This window comes from Cebus imitator, unplaced genomic scaffold (assembly GCF_001604975.1).
Source record: "Cebus imitator isolate Cc_AM_T3 unplaced genomic scaffold, Cebus_imitator-1.0 Scaffold63, whole genome shotgun sequence".
Lineage (NCBI taxonomy): Eukaryota > Metazoa > Chordata > Mammalia > Primates > Cebidae > Cebus > Cebus imitator.
In genome coordinates, this window is record NW_016107378.1 from 3,084,106 (window position 1) to 3,097,270 (window position 13,165).

At 43.4% G+C, this 13,165-nt stretch overlaps 1 protein-coding gene across 4 annotated transcripts in view; it reads left to right on the top strand.

Moving 5' to 3' along the window:
- Positions 1-5,021: 5,021 nt before the first annotated feature.
- The window catches only part of TOX3 (TOX high mobility group box family member 3), a 105,683-nt gene continuing 97,539 nt past the window's right edge, over positions 5,022-13,165 (top strand). For 3 of the 4 annotated variants that reach the window (XM_017530109.2, XM_017530112.2, XM_017530110.2), the window contains exon 1: positions 5,267-5,521. In XM_017530109.2, the coding sequence (XP_017385598.1) occupies positions 5,435-5,521 (87 nt within the window). In that variant the 5' untranslated portion in view covers positions 5,267-5,434. Of the gene's footprint in view, positions 5,522-13,165 lie in introns of all 4 variants that reach the window. The other variant, XM_017530111.2, reaches the window with a different exon arrangement.

The window sequence follows — 13,165 nt, forward strand, 5'->3', positions numbered from 1 at the left end:
AAGCAAAATAAAAACTACCCAGTATTTGTTTCTGGAGTGTAATTATAAACTTCATTGTACATTCTTCCTGGCTTTGATGCTTATCTTGAAAAGTTCAGTGAAAATAATTGTTTTTATGAAAGCAGAGAAACCATTTGATAAACACGCTGTCTCTGAAAATTGTTCTTGCCACAGAGGTCATTCTTTCACTTTAAAAGAAATGGAATATATTTCAGAAAACAGGCAGGACAACCGTTTAGGATTTCTGTGAATACATTTTTTTTTAAGGCAAAATGTAAATACACTGAAAATTGCACACCTCCTGATTGTGTTGAGTGTTTTGGTTTCTAAAATAGCTTTATTGAAGAGCTGCTTAGGTCACAAGCAAATATGTGCTGCATTTCATATTTGTGGTAATGAATTCTCAGCTTAGTAGTTTTTTGCTACCAGGGTGTTGGAGGTTACTGTCCCATAATTACTATATATCTGTCAGAACCTATGTGTGTATCTATTCTTAGAAAAAGTAATAGTCAACTGGCAAGATGATTAGTTTTCTAGAGCTCTTCTTGTGCATGGTAATACAGAGACCAACAGGACTAAAGTTGTTTGTAGTAATATGAGAACCTCAGGTACACAACTGAATATATATTTATTATCATGAAAGAAAAGTTTGCTGATTTTTATCCCATTTCCCCAGACTTCTGTATTTTGTAACCAAAGTAAAAATATCAGAATAGCTCACGTTTTCAGACCAGAAAAGTTTAGATTCGCCGAAAACTGAAACTAACAATGGCTATGCTTGGGATTTTTTTTTCACACTGTAATTCCTGTGTGGATCTCTCTATGGTGATTTGTTTTAGGTATTACACTGGCAATGTGTCATCAGGTCACTCAGATCAGAATTCTTCCTGTATGCCATGTGTAGGTTAACTATTGTGAGAGTCTTCGTAGGTTCTGGCTTGCTTTTATCTGCACGTGGTTTAGACTTTGCATGCAAAGTGCTGATGTGCAGACATGACACTCTCCTAAATTTCATAATGATACAAATACTAAGAATACAGGCTGGATAGGAATACGATGCTTTACGACACAACACCAAGTTCAGATAAAAAACTGAATATAAGATATTTTAGCAGTATAATACATTAGCTGTTACTATGGAAATAGATGAGAAGAAACGTGCGTAGCCCTGGCCTTGTTAATTTCCACTTGGAACTACCGTTAATTTGGCTACATTACTTATTGCAAGGATCATAATATTTGGATAGGATTTTTCATCGCCAAAACTCAAGAGAGTTAAACTGTATATACTGTTTAATAGTATTCACATCTCATCTTGAGCAAGCAGAACACAGAGGGGTTAAATTACTTTCATAGATTCGTAAAAGTGGGGGTTTCAGTGAGGTTTTTGGTTATAAAACTCTGGCAGGTTTAATGAAGTCCTCATGGAGACTTTCTTGCATAATTTGAAACCAGATAAAGTAGACAAAGTTTTCAGGTTCCGTCAAGATGTAAGGTAGTTTTCCCACAATGTAAAGTTTGTGCATTTTCTCCCCATTTTTAAGAGATTCTTGGATGACATCAACTATTTATTTAGAAACACAAAGCTAATAAGATGGACGGTTGTTATCCAAATCATCTCAAAATCCTAAAGGAATTTTCTTATGCCCAGAAGTTGCATTTTGGCTGCATAATTGATTCTTCTGCTGTCCTTCTAAATCAATAAGTGTTAGCATTGTTCAGCATAATTCAAAGCATATTTAAGATATGTTGTTGGAAAAGTTTCTTCAAATTCAAGGCTAATCCAGTATAAAGGAAACCTTTGTCTATGGCTTTCAGAAACAAGACTGCTGACAGACTGAAAATAGTGACACCCTTAAGATAACAAATACCATGACAGTTACAATTGCATTAAATTTTTAAAAGCATCATTGTAAAGTTTTTAATGCATAGGCTTCAAAATCAGTGGAACCCTTAAAATTAGATGACAGCACAAAAACAAAGGAGAGAGTGTAATCAGATCAGTTCTAAAGGAAACTACATAGGATCCTAGTTTTAATGTATACAAAGTGTCTACAACAGCAGGGTGCAAAAGTCCCCACCCCACCCAAGGCATACTGTTCTAATCCATGTTAGAGGCCCTGGATACACTCTTCTCAAATACTGCCTTAAGGTTCCCTACAAATAAATCACACTATTAAAACATTCTAACTTTTTTCCTTTCTTCCTTCCCATGTTCTTTCTCAACTTTCTTTCTTTAATGGATATTTATTTCCTGCAAAAAAACTATGTGCCAAGGATGGTCTGAGGTTCTTGGGATCCAGCACTGCCTCATCCCTTGAGCCTTCTTATGCAAATACCATGGGGGCATAGTGGTTGGCATCATTTACACTATATGTGAGTTTGTTTTTCATGTTGCTTCTCTCAACAGCAGTTAGTGGCGGTACCATGACAGTATCTTCAGGTGACTAGGATGGTTCAGGGCATGTATACACGTGTGCATGTGAGTACGTGTGTGTTTTGTGTTCTAAGAGTCAAATTCGTAGTCCTTTTTGAGGACTTCCTTATGTGTCATGTTGAGAATTTTCTTACTCATTAACAAGTGCTTAAAATCATGTCTGGTAAAAGACAGTTACACAAAAAAAAAAAAAAAAAAAAAAAAAAAAAAAAAAAAAAAGCGCCGAATGCATGGAGATTGGGCAAAATGGTCAAATCAGCAGACTTCCCCAGAGCCCTTTTTCTGTTCTAGTGATTTTCTCATTCTAAATGCCCCAACATACACATCTTCAGCTCATCACCCAGTTTCTTCCCTTACTCCAAATCATAATCTAGCCTCAGATCTTGTGCTTACCTTACATCCTAAATCCAAATAACAAAATGCAGACTGATGAGTATTGTTCCCCTCTAAAAGGCATTTGCTTCCTAACAGGGAAGGGAAGTTTAAGAGAAAGCCTTTTCCAAAACAATGGCCAGGAGTTAGGGATTGTCACTGAGCATTCCTAACTCCTGAGAGCCTTGGGGGTGAAGTTCTTGCTTTACTTTCTAGGCTCCACCGCCCAAAGCTGAATGCAGTACATCAGCCCACTTGCAACCCCGTTCTTGCAGCTAGTGGGTTTCCACTGAAAAGCATATTTATATTCGTGATCCTCGAGGTCTGATTACAACTTCAGGTTTAGTCTCTGCAACTTTGATTATACTTTTCTTTATCCTTTAATCAAGCTCAGATTGCTCCAGATGCAAAACGGAATGAGCAGAAGGTGAGGATTGTGAGTGTGCAAAGAAAAACTTAGCTTTCCAGACTTTTGGCTCTTTGTCAGAGCTATCTGTAAACATTTTTTTTTTAAATAGTTCTTTTTTGGTACCCCACATCATCACACTGCTCCTCTCCTGTGGCCAGATCCTGCGCTATACACCATTGTTAAATACTAATAGGAAACTTAAAAGATGTTCTCTTGAGAGACAACAGGTGGCCACTGCAACCTCCAGCTCTGATTGGTGGAAAGGCCACAGGCGCCCAGTGGCCCAGAGAAACGGCCTCCACTTCTGCGTTTCAAGAACTTACTCAATGGGGTGTTGTCCTGATAATATCTCAGCTCACTGTCAATTTGTGCAACCTGCTGGGCCATTAGGGAGCGCCGCTGGGTCGTCAACGTTAAATGGAGACTAGGGAGAGGAGACCAAAGCTTTTCGGGGGGCGGGGTACGGGGGTGGGGTGGGGATCGGAGTCAACCCAGGGACAATGTGAGCAGTTGTTTCTTTCCTGAATGCACACTGCTCTCCCGCGCAGTCTCCAGACCCAACTTTTTGATAAGAGAAAAGCAAATACACAAACTTTCACCTAACTGAAGTTTATTTTTTTTCTGCTCCGTTCCAGAAAGATAATATTGAGTGAAGGTACACACACAGGTGTCACAAGCCCGATCTCCTTTGGAGAACAGAAGAAATGAAAATCCATGTCATGCTTGCCTGAAAAAGCTCGGGCCTGGGCCAGCAAGGTGTGACCAGGGGACGAAACTCTTCGCGAGTGTCATAGGAAATATTTCAAAATGTCTCCATTCTGGTTAGAGTAGCTCGCAGATAACTAAACTGGGGAGGGCGCAGATCTCACGGCCTCTCCACAACGTTACCATCTAGTATAAAGCCCCTTCCCTTCCCCAAGGCTGAAGGCCAAACTCAAATTAACTCAAAGCAATAAAGCCGATGAGAAAAAAACAAATAAAAATGGAGCTTAAGAAAGAGAAAGGAAGAAAGAGGGGTGGATGAGTGCAGAGTGGGGAAGTTAATCAGCCAGAACCTTTTAGGAAAATAGGGACATTTTCTCTCCAAGAGCAGTGAATGATCCGCCTAGATCCAGTTACTCAAATGCCTTTCGAATACAAACAAGAGCAAAGAGAATACGACGAGAATCGACAGGAGGCTTCACCTGGAAAGCTTCAAGTCCGCCTACCTGTGAAAGGTCAGGCCCCAATATCCCTTCTGGGAAATCCCACAGGTGAACTTGGGGTCCCAGCTCCCGGCTACCGGGAGACACTCGTGCAGGTTGGCGTCTGGGTTAGGTGTGTCCACGCAGGGGACATTCGAGGGGCAAGGCAGGGTTGAGGAGAGGGGCCCGGGGACAGGCACCCACGAGGAAGGAAGGGGGGCGTGGGAAGGAAAGCGACAGGAAGGTAGCAGACGGCGTGGGGATGCCGGGGCCCGGGGAAGCGGTGGTCGCGCAGGAGTAGGGTGGGACACGCGGGACGCAGGGTCAGCGTCCGCTTCGGCCGAGGAAAGGAGGGGAGAGACGAGCGCTCCGAGGCAGCGGGGACAAAGAGAACCGGAGCGGGAAGGGGGGCCCCGGAGAGGGGGCGGCCGCCGCGCGGGTGATGGGGCCGGCGGGGCGGGGTGGGCGCGCCCGGAGGCGGTCCGGGCGGAGGAGCGCACCGGCGGGGCGGGCGACGCGCCAGCTGCCCGCGGTGGGAGGGGCGGAGCGGCGGCGGCGCGGGGAGGGGACCGGCGGCGGAGGCAGGAGGGGGAGAAGGAGGGGAGGGGCCGGGCCCCTTGTCTCCGCCGCTCGTCTCCTCAGTCCGCCCGGGGAGGAGGAGGAGGAGCGGGGCCAGCTGCCGCCGCCTTCGCCGCTGTCCCAGCCTCGCCCAGCGCACCTGAACTCTCCGCGCTGCCCCGGGCCCCCGCGTCCCGCCCTGCGCCCCCGGCGCCCGGCCCGCGCGCAGCGCTGCCTCGGTGCCCCGGCGGGGCGCGTCCCCCGGGCCGCCTCCCGCTCTCCCGCGGCTCGCGTGGCCGCGCCTTTGTGTGCGGCGGCCGCGGCTCCCGGGCTCCGGTCGCGGCACCGCTCCGGCCGCGAGTCCCGCGCGCCGCCCCCAGGCGCCCCCGACGGTGGATCTAGCGGCGGCGAAGAGGCGGGTCCCGGCCCCGGCGAACCCCAGCCTCGGCCCCCGGCCCTGGGCCCGGCTCCGGCATGGATGTGAGGTTCTACCCCGCGGCGGCCGGGGACCCTGCCAGCCTGGACTTCGCGCAGTGCCTGGGGTACTACGGCTACAGCAAGGTGACCGGGCCGGGCCGGGCCGGGCCGGGGGGCGGCGGGGCCGGGGCCACCTCCCCATCCCGGGCGAGCCCCGCGCTCGGGCTCACCGCCTGCTGCACTTTTCTTCCGCCTCTTTCCTCCCCTGTCTACTCCTTTACCTTTGCGCCTTCGTCTCTGTCCAACTCTCTCCGATTTTTGTCCCCCAGCCTGCGTCCCCCTCGGCCCCTCTGCCCCCTCCCACCTCCCAGCCAGACTCTCCTTTACTGCCCCAAAGAAGCGAAGAGCAGCCCGAGGACTGAACGAGGGGCTCGCGTGTGATTCTTTGTTGCTTTTATTAGTAAACACAATCGCAGCTCCCCTGGAGTGAATGGGGGGCAACGCAGGGGTCCCTGATCTCCTGGTCCGACGATCTTGCCCTCCTCCACCCCCAGTCCTTCTTACCTCCCCCACCTACTCGCGAGCCGGCCTCCGTGCCGCTTAAGGACGGAAAGGAACAAACTTTTGAGTATGCCTTGGACAGGGAAGTGGGGGGAAGTGGTGGGACCACGCAGGTGGCCTTTGCTGCCCTTTCGCTAGGGCGTTTGGGACCTCGGAAACGGGGTCCCTGGCCCTACCTGCTTAGGTGGCTTCTCTCCTCTCATTATTTTTTTGGGGGGGGTAAGTTTTGCATTTCGGGGATATCGGGATTAGAGACCTCCACACCACACCCTGGGGTCACCCCACCTTCTCCACCTTCCCGCGCACCAACTTCTGGGACCCAGCGTTCTAGGTGGTGAGGCGGACCTCAGAAGGGAAGCAGGCGCCGCTTGGAGCAGAGAGGCGGGTGGGAGTCGCAGGCTGCGCGGAACTCTCCCCCACCCCTCGGCGTCCTCTGTCCTTCCTGAAACCCCCAGCGCCGAATTTGCCGAAAACATCACCCTGAGGGTGAGATTCGGAGAAACAGCCGGGCTCTAGAAGGCCTGTGCCTTTTGAATGTGGTTTCTTTCCCCTTCCCTCTGCTCCTCCCTCCTCCCTCCCGTTTTCTTTCAAATCGTAGTTTGTTTATGATTGCTTGGATAACAGGAGGAAAGAAGGAGCCTGCTGAAAGAAAGGTGCTAAACAAAACTAATGAATAAATAACAGGAAGAAGAGGAATTGCATCTAGAGTGAGGAACAGTTTGCTGTGCCCCGTGGCTGATGGAGGCTCGTGTTGCTTTCTATTTGTTTATACTCCGTTCCCAACTCCAGTGCTGAAGTTTGTAAAAGACCATTAGGGTCTCTCTTGCTCGCCCTCCCGTGTCATCATCGACCAGCTCCGCGTCTGGCACAGAGGGGCCTCCCAACAAGTATAGATCGAGGGGACTTTATCCCGTGTGATTTAACCCTTTGGTGGTTGGAGCGTTCCTGCTCTCCGAATTCCAAGGGCTATGCTAAGCGTTTAAAGAGAAGCCAGAAAAGGCCGATCGCTGGAGCCAGAGTTAAGGATTAGTTTGTGGCCTCTGATTTTGGATTTACTCAGGTTATTAAATGCTTTAAAAAGTCCCCCATGTATGCTCAGTCAGGGACTCAGGCAGCCTAATTAAGTATGTAGTGTTTCTGAGAATCCACCTAATTGTTCCAGTGGGGTATTATTTATCTCCTTACAACTTAGTATGTGGATGCAAGTCTTACATAAACTGGGCATGCCCTTATTTTTGGAAGCCATTACCTTGCCTAATGTAACTCCTTCTTTCTCTGATTTAAGATCGGCAACACTCGAACGACACCAAAATAGAAACCTATTGTACAAATGCAGTCACTGCAATGCGTGGCAAATCTCTGTTCACTGGAATCCCAAGGGTACTTCAAGGGACCAGAGGAAACTGGGGGTGTTTTGTGTGTGTCTCTTTTTATTTTCTGAGAAAGGCTTTTTTGATTCTATTTAAGCTCAGAACATTTATTTCAGGGAGGGTATATAAAGCTTGGAAACAGACATTATTTACCGAGGTGCTTGTTCAGCTTCAGGAGTGTGGATGCAAGTTGGTTTACTGTCGTGTTTTCCTCATGCAGCTATTTGCCTGAAATAATTTGCTGTCTTGGTAATTTAGCAATCTGATCGTCATCAGTGCTCTGTGTACCCAAGTTATGAAAGTTAGACACAGCACTTAATATTGGTAGGAGTCAAATTATACTTATTCTAAGGGATGTTTGCATTTACTTCCTTGCAGGTAAAAATATAACTGTCTTTAAACTGAGCCACAATACTATATTTTGCTACTCTTAATTTCAGAAGTGAAAAAATTTTATTTCCCATTACTTTTTTCTTAATACAGAGAATATAGTGGAAGAGGAAGTATTAATTTTATGGGTATAAAGGAGCAAGTGCTAATTAAATGTTTATAGCATTTGGTTTCACAGCTAATTTGTGTGTCTGAAGTGGTGGTGTTCAATATAGGTTTATAATGAAAATGCAAAAACTAGCACATAAAGACATGCATTTATTTTATTTGAAAATACCTAAATTATTAAGTAATCTCTGAAGATTTAACTTTTGATGACATGCATTATCTTTCTGGATGGGAAATGATGGATTTCAAAGAAAGTATGTTTCTGCCCTCTCTTGTTTTAATGACCATCTGGGAAACTTTAGAAGAAACAGAACTCTTGGCTCTAGGCTTAACAAGTGAAAGTTAGAGCTTATCTTTAAATTTATTTACAAACCGTGAATAATAGGGTTTCATTCATTTCTGTCTTTAACAAATGACCAGAGTCCTTTGTATAAATTATATGCATGTGTATTATCTTTACATTCTGTGAGTGTATGGATCCTTTACAAAAGTCAGTGCTCATGAAAGTGTACTGTGTCTATGGAGAATGGATGAAAGAGTTTTCTGGGTTCAAAAGTCATTGCAAGTAGGAGAATAACTTCAAATAAAATATAGCCAGGATCATTAAAATCAGTTAATAATTCATGAACCAGCCACCGATGTATAAACTTAAAGTCATGACTGTTTCCTAAGGGCTAATTTCCATTTTAATTTCAAGTAAAAAGTTGACTGAACATTTATTTTTCTGGTGTGGCTAACAAATTAAACCCTGTATATTAAGAAAAAAAAAAAAAAAAAACCTCATTATGTTTCTCAAGTGAATTGGTGACTCTTTGACTATATATTTGTAATTTTTCTTTCCTGGGTTCAATTTGTCTTTTCACCAGTAAGACAATAATACACAGAATATCAATTCACGAATATAATTTCAGTATCCCTAATCTGAAAATCTGAAATCCAACATACTCCAAAATCCAAAACGTTTATGAGCACTGACGTGACAAAGAAAATGCTCATTGGAACATTTTGGATTTCAGATTTTTGGGTTAGGGATGCTGAACTGGTAAGTATAATGCAAATATTCCAAAATCCAAAGAACCCCTAAATCTGAAACTTCTAAGCATTTCAGATAAGGGATACTCAACCTGTAACTATCAGAATTCTGCCATCCCAAAATAAGATACTGTATTTAATGTAGATGTGAGGTGAAATCATAAAGTAGGTTATTAATGAATTTGGACTAAACTTTAGTTGCTAGCTTTTTCTGCATATTTTTAGGGCTTTTTCATTTGAATTATGGCTACTGATTCCTCACTTTTACATAGATTGGTGCTATGTTGTTTTTATTCTATCAGTCCCAAACTTTGCTTTGTAATTATTCTGTATATTATTTATTGATCACTCTGCTTAATTAAGACATTCTTATATTATTGCTTTGACCCTACCTCATTGGGCTTCTGCCTTGGCTAGCTTGAAGGGCAAAAGAAACTGAAGGATATTTTGTCATTTGTCTACCTTCTTGGGAATCATGGTTCAAATTGAGAACATATTGACAGGGTAATTTGATTGAAGCTCTTCTTAGATTTAGAGATTCCTATATCCTGACAGGTCTTCTCGTAAGACATTGAAACCTTATTGTAAAAAAGAAGTAATGTTTTTCTAAGAACCTTAGATGAGGGATCATAAACTCAATTGTCTCTAGAAACAGCAAGTTAGCCTACATGGAGATAGGATTTGTGGCCAAGTGGAGAACATACCCCATTTAAAGGGGTAGCCTTGGTCCACATCAGTAGATTGTTGCAATGCCAACATTTGGGCCCAATGTCTCCACATTTCACAGTTCTTTTCTCAAGAGAATGATAATCTGGATTTTTATGTGAATTATCATGAATTTTAAATGTTGGAATCAATTAACAAAAAATAATTAAAAATCAGTATGTGGGACCCTCAAAACATGCTTGTTTGCTGATTCTTACACTTCTTTTTGTAAATTCATATGTAGATGAGGATCCAAACATAATTTTTTAATAAGTCATTTATGGTTTATGTGCAACAATGTGGATGATTCTTCTCCCACGTCCGACTATGTAGACAGTTGAATAGAATGGAGTAGAACTGGATAAAGAAATTTGTGACACCTGTAAAGAAGACTAGACTTACCACAGAATGGTTGGCTTCAGATTGGTACTCAGGGCCTTTTTAGAACCTTGGCAGCTCTAAGCACTATTGATCTGAGCTCCCCGCCACGCCCCATCAAACATTAAGATGTATCTACATCCTGCATTTAATCTAATATGATATGCCATATCCGAATTGATATGAATCAGTTGACTTACGTTTACATTTTGTAAACATTTAGCTTCACATCTATTAGTTGTAATTTTGTAGTTTTCTGGTGTTGTGTGGCCAGTTTATTTTTTCTCACATTTTAAACATTGTCGTGGGCCCATAAGAAGTTTGCAGTTCGAAGTGTGTGGATTAATGGATAAAACAGTCCCGCTGTTCCTAACTAGAGGACCACAAACTTTTCTGGGCTTTTGATGAAGACCCTGTGCTCGGTAGAGACTAGCATATAGTTAGCCAAAGAAAATGAATTTTAATAATTTTAAATGAAGTCAGTAAATGTATGCAGTCACAGTTTTCAAAGCATGTGTTGATATTTCAAGGAATCTCTACTTCATGTCACAAACTCAGCTAGATGTGAATCCACTTGAAGATTTGTTTAATCTGCAGAGTATTAAAAAAAAAAAACTTGGTTATCTATGTCTAAAAAGCTTTGCACGTAAATCTGGATTCCAGCTTTTCTTTAGAAATTTGGCAACACTGAACTGATATCCTTGTATGGCAACATCTGCTAGGTGTCCTTCAGATGTGCCTGTACCTCACAGTTCATCATGGTCTGCTTCACAGCCTGTCTCATATTCCGACCTTTTTAATCCTCTCAAGTCCTGGGAGGCTTCAAGTTTAAGGACTTTGATTAAGAGGAGAAGAAATTAAAGAAGAAATAAATGATTCTCAAATCCAGTAAGGTTACTGTTACTAGACAAATTGCAGATCAAGTGCACCTCATGCTGTGTAGGGTAGTAGCTGAGATGGTAAAAAGTAATTTGTGATCATTTTGTAGAGCAGCGTCTCTCAAGCTTTACCATGTACAAGAACCACTTGGGAGCTTGTTATAACACAACTTTTGGACTTTACCCTTAGAGATTCTGATTCATGGGCCCAGGGCTGGGATCCCAGGCAATGCCAAGGTTGTGGGCCTGTAGACTCCACTTTGAGTAGCACATGATGCAGAGGACCTTCTATGGTAAGGTCAAGAGTTTGCTCTTTCTAAGTTGATCAAGTAGAGTGTTTTGGGCTGCAGATAACAGAAAACTCAACAAACGGTAGCATAAACCATAAAAGACACTTGTTTACCTTCAAAGAAGTCTTTAGGTTGGTAGTGCCAGGCTGTTTTGGATGGTTCAATCACGTTTTTAAGAGACCTCCTTTGGTTTTCTTTTTATTCTGCTGTGTTTGGAGGTTAAGCAGTCTTCCCATGGCCACAAGTTGACTGCTATAGCTCTGAGCATCACATCCTCACATGAAAACACATAAAATGAGAAGCAAGGTGATGGTGGTGAGAGTGGTAGAAAAAGAGTACTTTCTCTTCCTGTACATCTCTTAGCAAGAAGGAAAAGGTTTTCCAATAGACCCTCTCTTTTATCTATTGGTCAGAAATGGGTTGTGTACCAACCCTAGGCCACTCACTGGCAAAGAGGAAGATTACTGTGATCAGTTTAGACCAATCCAATATCATCCCTTGAGGCTGGGCATTGCCACGTGAGCATAATTAATTAATATTATGCCCTGTTAGCAAGGAAGAAGGCTGTTGGAAAGACAGCCAACAGTGCCCGCGACTGAGTGCATTTAAGAATATATATTTGTCTCAAAACTATATACATATATAGTTTTGAGACAAGGTCTTGGTGTGTCACCCAGGTTTGAGTGCAGTGACCATGGCTTACTGCACCCTTGATTTGTGGGCCCATGAGAAGCTTACAGTTCTATAAGTGTGTGGTCTGTAGTGATTAATGGTTAAAACAGTTCTGCTTCCCCTAACTAGAGGCCCACAAACTCTTCATTTGACCACTCCAGATGCTGGGCTGTTGATGAAGACCCAGTGCTCAGTAGAGTATAGTTAGCCAAAGAAAATTAATTTTAGTCATTTTAAATGAAGTCAGTGAATGTATGTGTTCACAGTTTTCAAAATATGTTTCAGTTTTCAAAGTATGAGACCTCCTGAGTAGCTGGGACCACAGGTGTGTGTCATCATGCTTGGCTAACTTTTTCATTTCATTTTTTTTTGCAGAGATAGGGTCTTGCTATTTTGCCAGGGCTGGTCTCGAACTCCTGGCCTCCAGTGATGCTCCTGCCTTTGACCTCCCAAAGTGCTGAGATTACAGGCGTGAGCTACTGTGCTGGCCTGAAAAACTTTGAGGGTACCAGTGGCTTCGTTAGAATTGTACTTTGTGAAGATGGACCTGACCTTTTTAGTAGATTGGTGTAGGCCTTGGCAAGAGTAGGAGAGACCGAGTAGGATGCCATCACCTCATTGAGGTAAGGTATGGAAAGGATTTGAGTAAAGGAGATGTGAATTTGGATGAAAAAGAACAGAAAGCACTCAACAGAACCTTCTGACTTGGGAAGGCAGAAAGAGGAAGCAGAAATGACAGGGTGTTTGAATTTGGGAGCATGAACGAATGGTAAGACCTTGAGTGGAAGCAGAGTGGACAGAGGAGAAGCTGGTTTTGAGGAAAGATAACCAGATCAAGCTCATTTTGGATATTTCAGTGGTATATTCTCCAGAGTCATGCACTGGAACTCAAGACAGAGTTCAGGGCTGAACAATCAACATTGGAGTCTTTCTGTTTGTGGTAAAGCAATGGAAATGAATTTGAGTCCTTCAAGAGGAAGGAGACAAGAAAAGCAAGGACAACATCCCTGGGCCTGAGGGCTGGCTGGTATTGCCAATTCAGCTTCCCTGTCAGTGAGGCAGTGATTTAGGAAGTAACATGTGAAACTCAGAGAATTTGGAAATCCTACTGCACCATTAAAACAATGCCATAAAAAAGGAGTGTGTATTTATGTGTGTGTTTGCATGATGAAACATCGTTTCTCTCTTAATAGTTATTTGGAAGGAAACATTCTTAAATGCTTATTAAGGGGGGATGATGTAAAATTTGCAATAACATAATTTAAAACCTTATTAGGCATTTATGGATGAAAACTTTTTTTTTGGTTAAGAGGTACAATTTCAAATTGGATTTTGTGAAGTGTTAATGGTGTCATAACTATCTTAGAGAATTTGTTTTGAGTATGGTTAATGAGAAAGGAAAGG